The sequence below is a fragment of the Monodon monoceros genome, unplaced genomic scaffold, assembly GCF_005190385.1.
Source record: "Monodon monoceros isolate NGI ecotype Baffin Bay Population unplaced genomic scaffold, NGI_Narwhal_1 Super_Scaffold_5, whole genome shotgun sequence".
NCBI classification, from domain to species: Eukaryota; Metazoa; Chordata; class Mammalia; order Artiodactyla; family Monodontidae; genus Monodon; species Monodon monoceros.
This window is the reverse complement of record NW_021703782.1, coordinates 111,268,412-111,277,828: the sequence shown is the minus strand read 5'-3', so window position 1 is coordinate 111,277,828 and position 9,417 is coordinate 111,268,412. Positions and strand designations below refer to the sequence as shown.

General features: G+C 58.6%; 1 protein-coding gene across 10 annotated transcripts in view; it reads left to right on the top strand.

Annotated features, from left to right (window-relative positions):
- Positions 1-9,417, top strand: part of ADAMTSL2 (ADAMTS like 2) — a 34,203-nt gene that overhangs the window by 18,422 nt on the left and 6,364 nt on the right. For all 10 annotated transcript variants that reach the window (XM_029202493.1, XM_029202487.1, XM_029202485.1 and 7 more), the window contains 2 exons: positions 4,734-4,831; positions 8,692-8,818. In XM_029202493.1, coding sequence (XP_029058326.1) covers positions 4,734-4,831; positions 8,692-8,818 — 225 coding nt within the window. The remainder of the gene's footprint in view (positions 1-4,733; positions 4,832-8,691; positions 8,819-9,417) is intronic.

Here is a 9,417-nt window from a genome sequence, read left to right as displayed (position 1 = left end):
GGGCTCAGAGACTGGAGGCTTGGGGTCCTTAGCTTTAGGGAGGGGTATTGGGCTCAGAGAGGCAGGTAAGCGACGTCCTTAGGGCTCAGAGACTGGAGGCTTGGGGTCCTTAGCTTTAGGGAGGGGTACTGGGCTCAGAGAGGCAGGTAAGCGACGTCCTTAGGGCTCAGAGACTGGAGGCTTGGGGTCCTTAGCTTTAGGGAGGGGTATTGGGCTCAGAAAAGTAGGTAAGCGACGTCCTTAGGGCTCAGAGACTGGAGGCTTGGGGTCCTTAGGTTCTCGGTCTGGATGCTCATTGCACACATGGTCGCTGTGCATAAGGTGGGACAGCTCTTGCGGGAGACCATAACGTTCCCCGACGGTGGGGTGGCTCAGGACAACCTTCCCTGCTGGCCACGGAGGAGACTGGGGGATGGTTCAATGGAGTCTCCAGCCAGGGTCCAGGCCCCGAGTCAGGCACTAGGAACAAGGCCTCCTGCTGTGGGGCTGGAGCTGCCCTGGGACGGGCCGTGAGAGAGAGTCCAGAGCGAAGGACACGCGGGGGAGGCCTGGACAGTCACACTTGGGAACACCTGAGTCATGGCTGGCCCTGGAAGAGTCTGAGGCCAGGAGCCTCCCTGGGCTGGGGTCAGCTGGGATCAGGGTGGCTCCAGGCCTCCACTATCCCTACTAGAGGACAATTCCCTGGGCCAATGATGACTCCCCTGTTCTCTAGGCTAACAGGGCAGCGAGGCTGGTTTAAACAGACTGAGCCAGGCTCAGCACCCCTGGTGGCGAGCGGGGACTAGAGGCAGGAACAAGCCCACTGTTTTTTGGTTTTTTTTAAATTAATTAATTAATTAATTTTTAAATTTTTGGCTGCGTTGGGTCTTCGTTGCTGCACATGGACTTTCTCTAGCTGCGGCGAGCGGGGGCTACTCTTCCTTGCGGTGTGCGGGCTTCTCACTGCGGTGGCTTTTCTTGTTGCGGAGCACGGGCTCTAGGCGCGTGGGCTTCAGTAGTTGTGGCACGCGGGCTCTAGAGCACAGGCTCGGGTGTTGTGGCACGTGTACTTAGTTGCCCTGTGGCATGTGGGATATTCCTGGACCAGGGATCGAACCCGTTTCCCCTGAATTGGCAGGCGGATTCTTAACCACTGTGTCACCAGGGAAGTCCAAGTGCACTGGGTTTTATTTTATCTTGTTTTCTGAGGACCCACCCAAACCCCTTGGCTTAGACACCAAGCCAGTGGAACCCTGGCCAGGGCTGAGGACGCAGAGGCGGGCGTCCTTGGGGAATTGAGTTTGATGGAAGATTTGGGGTTCACTCTTGAGGTGAGGCAAGTGGAGATGACTCTCTCACCCTTCCCCGGGGACGAGAGCAGGGAATCTGGGCCCCTGAGCCCACAGGAGGTGCCCCGCTCTTTTCTCAAGCTGTTTTCCGAGGCCCCATGAGATAACCAGGGCACATCCGGGGCCATTCCGAGGCTCTGGGTGGAATTCTTTGCAAATGTGGCCAGAGTGGGAGGTCTGGAGCCTTCTGCGGCTGCCCTTCTTCCCGTAGGGTCCATCTAGGCCATCTGCTTGCCTGGCCCGGGTTCAGAATGCAGGGAGTGGGCCTTGGGGGTGTGTGGCATCCAGCGGCCGGAAGGGCGAGACAGGCTCTGAGTCTGAGAGGGGGGTTCAGAATCAGCCGGCACCTGCTGTTGTGATCCGGGGCCAGTTACTCAGGGCTCTTCTCAGCCCCAGGGCTGGCCAGAGGACTGAGTTCCATCCGGTACTGAAGCGCTGAAGGCACCTAGGAAGGACCCAGGAAACGGGAAAGATCATGAGTGCACTGAGCCTCCGGGGCGGGGGAGGGGCCCTTCTGGGACCACGAGCCCGTGCGAGGAAGGCCGCCTATCTCATGGTCAGGATCCCTCTATGAACGGGTTTACCAGGGGGGCACACAGGCTGCTGTTTAATTTGGCTTCAGGCATGGAAAGTGCCAGTGGGTCTCCATCTCAACTCTCTTCTCCCCGCCCCGTTCCCCTGGGACCTGGACCCATCGGTGACCCTCTCTGGTCCTCAGTTCCCTGTCCCTGAGCGAGGGGCTTGTCAGACGATGCTTCAGGGCCCGCCGGTCGGGCACTCAAGGATTCTTAAGCCAGGTCACGGCACAGGCTTTTGGGTCCTTAGGTCACATTATAAAGAACATCTCCTGCCCCATCCCAGTTGACTCCCACCCCACCCCTGGGCCCTAAGGGGAATGATTGGGTTTCCATGGCCATGTGGGATGCAGGAACTAATACAATGATGGTCATTACTCAGAAAGTCCTGACGTGGTGAGGTGGGCGGCTCCCCCACCAGCTGCTTCAAAGCACACTGCGGACCAGAGACCAAAGATGGTCTTTGGAGATAAAGGGCTGAGGGAGGTGGCGGGGGGCGGGGGGCGGGGGAACCGCCAGGACAAAATAGCCCTGTCACAGCTAGTTGTCCAAACACAGGAAGTCGCGTCTGCTCAGAGAGGGCGAAATCAAAGGGGCAGCCCAGAAAGGAAAGGTTATTTTCACCTTCTCAGAACAGCCCCGAACAATCAAGGGACGCCCCGACACCAGACGCTGGCGTTGGGAACAAGCGTCCGAGACACAGAGACACAGGGTCCCTGTCTCAGCCTGGATCGGGGGTGGCGGGGGAGCAAAGCACTTTATGAGCCTTTTATAAACAAGCGTGGCGGTCCTGGGGAAAGGGTCCAGACGCGGGATCTGAGGCATCCCAGGGCTGAGGTGGTCCGAGCCTTTCGGATCAGAGGGCACTATCTTCCTTCCAGATGGAGACGGGTGGAGGGTTGGTGGTTTCGGCGATTTCCTGGGTGTTTTTCTCCCCAGGGCCCCGCTTCCGAGAACGAGTCTTTTAGACGTTGCACTGTCGTGCAAATACCCATTTCGAGGCGGGACAGGCGCCTATGCGGTGCCCCCACGAGCAGTGCCATGTGGGCAGCCCCCCCCAAAAATACCTTTGGTGCTTAAAACCCGAAGGGTTATTTTGAACCGCTTGCTGTCTCTCCAGAATGAGTCACGCTGCCTGCTGGCCCAGGAGGGTGTAATTAGATAAAGATGGCTTCTCCATGGGTGGGGTGGCCGGGCAGGGGCTGGATCTTTTCATCCCCTTTTGTTCTTGGGGAGAATTTAAAGCTGTGGAAAGGAGGGTGGGGGACCCAATCAGCACATTTCAGAATCAGGCTCTTCCTCCCTGGGGAGGTTCCACGGGTCCCGTGTTCTGAGATGCTTGGGTCTTGGGTGGGTGGAGCGCCCCATCTTAAAGTTCCCGCTCACTTTTAAGGAGGAAAGAGGGAGGACCTTCCCCTTCCCCCGTATGTGTGGAAAGGCTGGGGCAGGCTCCCGGTGGGGATGCCACCAGGTGAGGGGTCCCAGCCGCCCGCCTGTGGCCGGCTGCCCTCGGGTTTCCCCTCCCTCTCCTCACTCTCCCTCCTTCCTGGGTTAACGTAGCCGCATCTGTAAATTCGTTGCTTAAGGTCCGTGGGTAGACTATTTCCTGGTTCTCAGAGCGTGATGTGTCTTCAGGGCAACATTTATGCAAAAGTAAAGTGTAAGAGCCGTTCTCATCCACTTGTGAAATTCCAGAAGTTGGAAGACAAACAGTAAACTCCCAGTTGAATCCAAACCAATGTCTCTATCACAGAATTGACTGGAAGGCCTTTTAGAATGGATGCCCTGCAACCCTCATCTAAGCCTGACCTCTGGGGTGACAGAAAGCCCCAAGGAAAGGACCTGCGAGTGTGCTCTGTGAGAGGGTCTGAGCTTAGGGTGGTCTTCAGTCAGCCCCTCTGGGCAGGAAGGGAAGTGGAGCTGGGCGGTGGGGTCTCAGGGATGTGCCGTCCCCCGGGCCATGGCACCACGTCCCCTTTGCCGGCTCTGGGGGTGGCAGGGTTCCACGGGCCGCATTCAGACTCAGCCGTCTGCATCTCAGAGCAGATGCCCGGGCTCTGGGAGCTGCCGCCACCTCCCTCTGCCCCTGCCGAGTCCAAAACGAGCCTGCACGTTGGATACGGAGGTTGGGCCCCAGCACACCGACTGGTTCAAAGAAGCAAACAGTCCTAACAATAGTTGGCTGGGCCGTCTGAGTTCCGGCCAAGAATCCGAGCCCGTCGCTGGCGGGGACCCAGCCCGGCGTTCCCTGGCACAGCAGCCGTTGCAGACCTGGGCAGAGGCGTCTGGAGGGGACGCGGCCACTCCCCCGTCTGCAGCTGAGCTTTTCTATTTTGATCATTGGAGGCCCAATGGCTAGTGTGCCCCATTCAGTCAGAATCCCAGCTGAGGGAGGCCGTGGGAGAGAATTCTTGCACCTTCTCAGCATACCAGGTGCTTCTCCGGTCCCTTCCCGGGGACAGGGCAGGAGGAATCTGCACGACCCTGCTAGAAGGTGACAGCGAGAAGGCTGTGTGTGTGGAAGGAGCAACTGCGATGTTGGGGAGCCCCAGATTCTTCACCCCCTAGCCCCCGAAGGTGCTCTGACGCCTGCAGGCCAGTGAGCTCAGACAGTCATTGAGATGGAAAATGCCAACGTCCGTTCCTTCCTACAACCTGCCGCCCCGTGGGCGCTGCTTCCCTTGTCTCTGTTCTAGACGGTGGGCACTGGGACCCCGACAGGTGGCGATTCTGCCTGGACCTCAGGACAGGTACACAACCACGCCCCATGGATGAGAACACATCCTCCCGTGAAACTCACCCCCTTCTCTGCTTCACCTGCTTTCAGGACCAGGCCCAAGACGCGCAAGCATGGTGTGAGTCCCGCGGACATGTACCGGTGGAAGCTCTCGTCCCACGAGCCCTGCAGCTCCACCTGCACCACAGGTACCCGTGACGGGTGCCAAAGGGCGGCACCTGCCGAGCCCACCTCCCCGGTGGGTGCGAGTCCAGGCTTCGGGGCCCATGCACCTGCTTGTAGCCCCAAATTGCCCACACGGAGCTTATCTAGCAGTTTCCTGACCCACGAGGCAGTGCGATGAGGTGGGAGTTTGGATGTCCTTGTGCTTACGATGTGCTGGACCACGGTAAGGCCCAGCCGCTTGGGGGTTATGCAGCCCCCCAAAGGCTCCCTCGTCATTCTTCGTATCACACCTTGTTAGAACAAACATCCTTCTGGTTAAAAAGTAAGAAATCTCAGGTGGTCAGGATTTTACTTTTGCTTACAGCAAATGTAGGAGGGGGAAATAGACTCACGTGGTCTGTGGCAGAGGGAACCGTTGGGATTCTAGGACCTCGTCCAGGGAGGAAGCAGGAGGGGAACGGAGACCCCCGGGGTTGCCTGGGCAGATAGACACATGGGGTTAGTAAGTGTCTGAACCTATGTCTGCTCACGTGGCTGGATGCCACCACAGCAAGCTTCTGGCTTACAGCCCAGGGCCTGGGGCTCCATCTGCCGCCAGCTCTGGTCCCCTCCCCCTGGGGACTGCTGCAAGGTCAGATGCCAGGCCCAGGTCCGGGACCTGTGGCAAATGTAGGGAGACCCCGGGTGCCGCCTTATCTATACCTGCGACTTCATGTGTGGGTTTGGGCAAGACGAGTTACTGCCACTCAAAATGTATGATGCCCCCGACCCTGCCCTTGCACTCCCACCCCAGCTGACCAGAGCTCTGGATGTCCCCTGCATGCTCTGGCCAGTGTGGAAGAATTAGCAAGCCACCGACTAGAGCCTGGGCAACCGATGGTCTGGGCGTGGTCACACCTCCTGCAGCCCTGGTTGGCATCTCAGGAGGAGGGCCCGAGGGAGGAGCTGGGGAGGTGGCCCCGCAGGGCTCTGAATGGACCACAGGCTCTCCGTCTTGGGCTGGAATCTGGGGCCCCTCCTTTTACATGCCCCTCCTCCCCCAGCAGGGCACGGGATAGGCTGAGTTTGGCCCCCTGACATTCTGGAGGGCGCACGGTGGGCTTTGTGGGGTATGTGGTGAACGCTCGGGATGCGCTATTTGGTCCGCCACACCCCATGCCCTTGGCAAATTGCTTAATCTCTCCACGACTCAACTTTCTACCTGTAAAACGGGATGTCTGCCTTTCCAAACGTGGTTACAGGGCTAGACACGAAACGAGAAGTAAGTTGTCATGGCCAAAGCTGAACAAGCGGGTGCCACGGCCAGCACTGCTGCTGCTGGTCTTGGGAAAGGACAGGGTTGAGCGCTGGGATGGGTGCTGGAGGAGCCTGCTTTGAGAGCCTGCTCCCCAAGGGCAGGGTCCTGTTCTGAATTGGGAGCCCCGATGTCGTCCCCATGTACGCCGGGATTGTCACAGACCACGTGACTGGGAGCGTCTCCTGTTCCTCCCGGACACATCGCTGCCCGGGGAGGTGACGTCGCTTGAGATCCCTCCAGGACGAAGCAGCCTCTGTGGCGAGGGGCCTGAGCCTGGCCCTGGGTGAAAGATCGTCCCCAGGGAGGTCACAGCACCATCTCTCAATACCCACAGAGTGGCCAGGCAGGGTATGGGCAGACCTGCCCTGGGTGGCCCAAGGCGCAAAGTAGGACGAAAGAAGAAAGGAAGTGAGAAAGACAGATTTGGGCTCTGCTGAAAGGAAGCGCTCTCCTTTAGACGAGCCTGTCCGGGACTGGCATGAACGGCCCTGACGCGGAGTGGGCCCCCCGTCACCGCAGAGGCACTAAGCTGCGCACAGATGGCGCTCGGCAGAAGTGGTGGAGTCGGATCCCTGCTGAACGGGACCTCTGTGGCCAGTTCTCCTCCAAATCCCACTATACCGGGCGCAGAGGCCGGGCTGGCGTTGGGGCCAGGGGTGGTTTACAGACCTTCCGTGGCCCACGGTGTCTGTGCAAACCTCCACAGTGTCGCTGGCACATAGCAGCTCTCCTGTGTCTTTGAACTTCAGCCATGGCAGCAAGCAATCTTTCCTTTCCTTAAAGACGCTCCTGGGAGCGGTAGAAATGTAGGTGAATCGGTTTGGACTCTTAGCTTGAGCCTCAAGTGATGATTTCCAGCTGTTCTTGGCACCTCCTGGGCGCAGGCTGAGGGGAGTGGAGCGGGCGGGCCCCAAGCTCACGCACCTCAGGCAGAGCAAGCCCACCCAGCTGAGTGTCGGGCTTCTCTGCGCCTTTTATTTAGAGGAAGGGCTCGGTTTGAAAGGGCTCAGTAAGAAGGTTTGAAAAGCACCGCGTTCAAGACTGATGTAGGGAGGTGGGTGTCCAGACGACTGGCGCTCTGATTGCCCTGCATCCCTGGGGGGCTCCTCTGAGCAGCACGCTGAGGCCCAGAGAGTCTGACAGCGCTCACGTCACCCCCACCCCACCAGCGAGAGACTGGGCTGGGACCAGCATTCCCGTCTCGATCAGGACCTGCTGTGTTTCCACTCGATGACGAGGAGGGAATGAATAATCAGGCACTTGCTGAGGGTCTGCAAGTCCCTAAACTTGGACCTCCCTGGGCCCCAGAGCTGGTGTCTCTGAGGCCTGGAACACTCTGAACAGACCTGGCCAGGAAGCCAGTCTCCCCCTCAGCGACGGCGAAAGACGACACAGCCCAGCGCTGGCGGAGAGGCACCAGTGATTGCAACCTGGCTCGGCCCTTACGGAAAAAAGAAAAAATCCCCATGTGGGCTGCTTCCCAGGCTGTTTCATTCCATCCAGGGCTGGGGCTTGGAAAGGCAGGAGCCGCCGGCTTTCAGACACGCGCCGCTGGGAAGGGAGCGCAAGGTGGCTGGGGCCCTTGGTTTACGGGGAAATCAATTTCCCTCTGGGGGAAGGGTGACCCCAGTGAGGAGGGTTCCGTTCCCTCCAACATTCAGGAAGCCTGGGTCCCTCTCTCTCTCTCTCTCTCTCTCTCTCTCTCTCTCTCACACACACACACACACACACACACACACCAGTAATAACAACCACCACAAACCCTAACCTCACCTGGGCATTTCACCAATGTTAACCCCATGTTAACACTCTCCCTGAGTCATCCTGGCTCTTTGGCAGGGACCCACCCCCTGTGTAGTGACTTTGGCCCATGTGCCAGCCCAGTACTGAGCACGGGTTGCAGGGGAGGAAGACCAGAGAAGCAGAAGGTGGAGCTGGGGCTCAAGGAATTAATAATTTTAGTTGAGGGCTGGCCCTTTACATACTGTCCCCTGATGGGATTTATAGAGTACCAGGTATTTAATCACAATAATGATTAAAGAAAGTTTAAGAGGGAGTTTGAAAGGACTAGGGCATGCCATGGAAGGGCAGGGAGGATCTGAAGATCTAATATAACATCTGAGGAGTCTGCAAAGGGCTGGAATGGTTAGATTATCCATCCATCCATCCATCCACCCACCCACCCATCCATCCATCCATCCATGGATGGGTAGTTGTTGAATGAATGAAAATGAGCGACGCTTGGCTGGCTTTGCCTCTGGGCCTCTGTAAGGGCCAATCTGAGTTTATTTAAAACCCAGGGTTTGTGACACATAAACTGGGTGCCCAGCCTGGGCTGGATGGGGTGAGGGTGCAAAAAGAAGAGGTCAGGCCACGGGACATGGACGGGGAGAGAGTTCAGATCCACAAAGCCGTCCTCGCTGGGCTCCACCTGCAGACCTGTCAGCTGGTAACTGTCACTATCCCCGATTTAAACCGGGAAGTGCTGAGTGGTCGGGTGACTCGCCCATGGTCACATGGCCTGTCTGCCAGTCACCAAGGTCCTCACAGTTGGCTCACCTGGCCCCTCCCTTGTCCTGAACCCAGGGGTCATGTCGACGTACGCCATGTGCGTCCGCTATGATGGCATCGAGGTGGACGACAGCTACTGCGACGCCCTGACCCGGCCTGAGCCTGTCCAGGAGTTCTGTGCAGGGAGGGAGTGCCAGCCAAGGTAACTGCCACCCAGGCCCCGAGAAGGGTGTGTGTGGGGGGCGGGAGGCGGGGGCCTGGGGCTCTGCTTTGCCCCTGCCTGCGGGAGGGGCGGGAGTTTGCACCTTGCTTCGTCACCCAGGCGGGCCGCAGGCCTGCGAGGGGGGCTGCACTGGCCTACTGTCGGTCCCTGCGTCATTTCCCACGTTTTGCGGTAAAATCTGTCACTATGCCTTGCACACAGTGGGCGCTCAATCAATGACTCCCACTGCAGGTTGAGAACCATTCTGAACATGACTCTTTGCTCCTGCCGCCCCCAGGTCTACTCGGTGCATCTAGAATTTTGAGAAGCCCAAAGCGATTATTCCCGAAATTCCAGGCTGATGAGTGTCTGGGCTGTGGGGGAGGCCCCATCTTCCTAGCCCCCCAGGCCTCCTGTCCTGCCTCACAGATGGTCCGAGGCTGAGCCCCAAGCATGTCCTCTTTCTGGTCATGATCATGGTGGTCCCAAGATGAGCCCAAGGGTGCCCGGCCTTGGAGGCCAAGTGCATCCCGCTCTCTGACGCAGCTTCACACCCTCTTTTCTTCTGGCCTGCTCCATCCCGGGGCCTCTGCTCCATC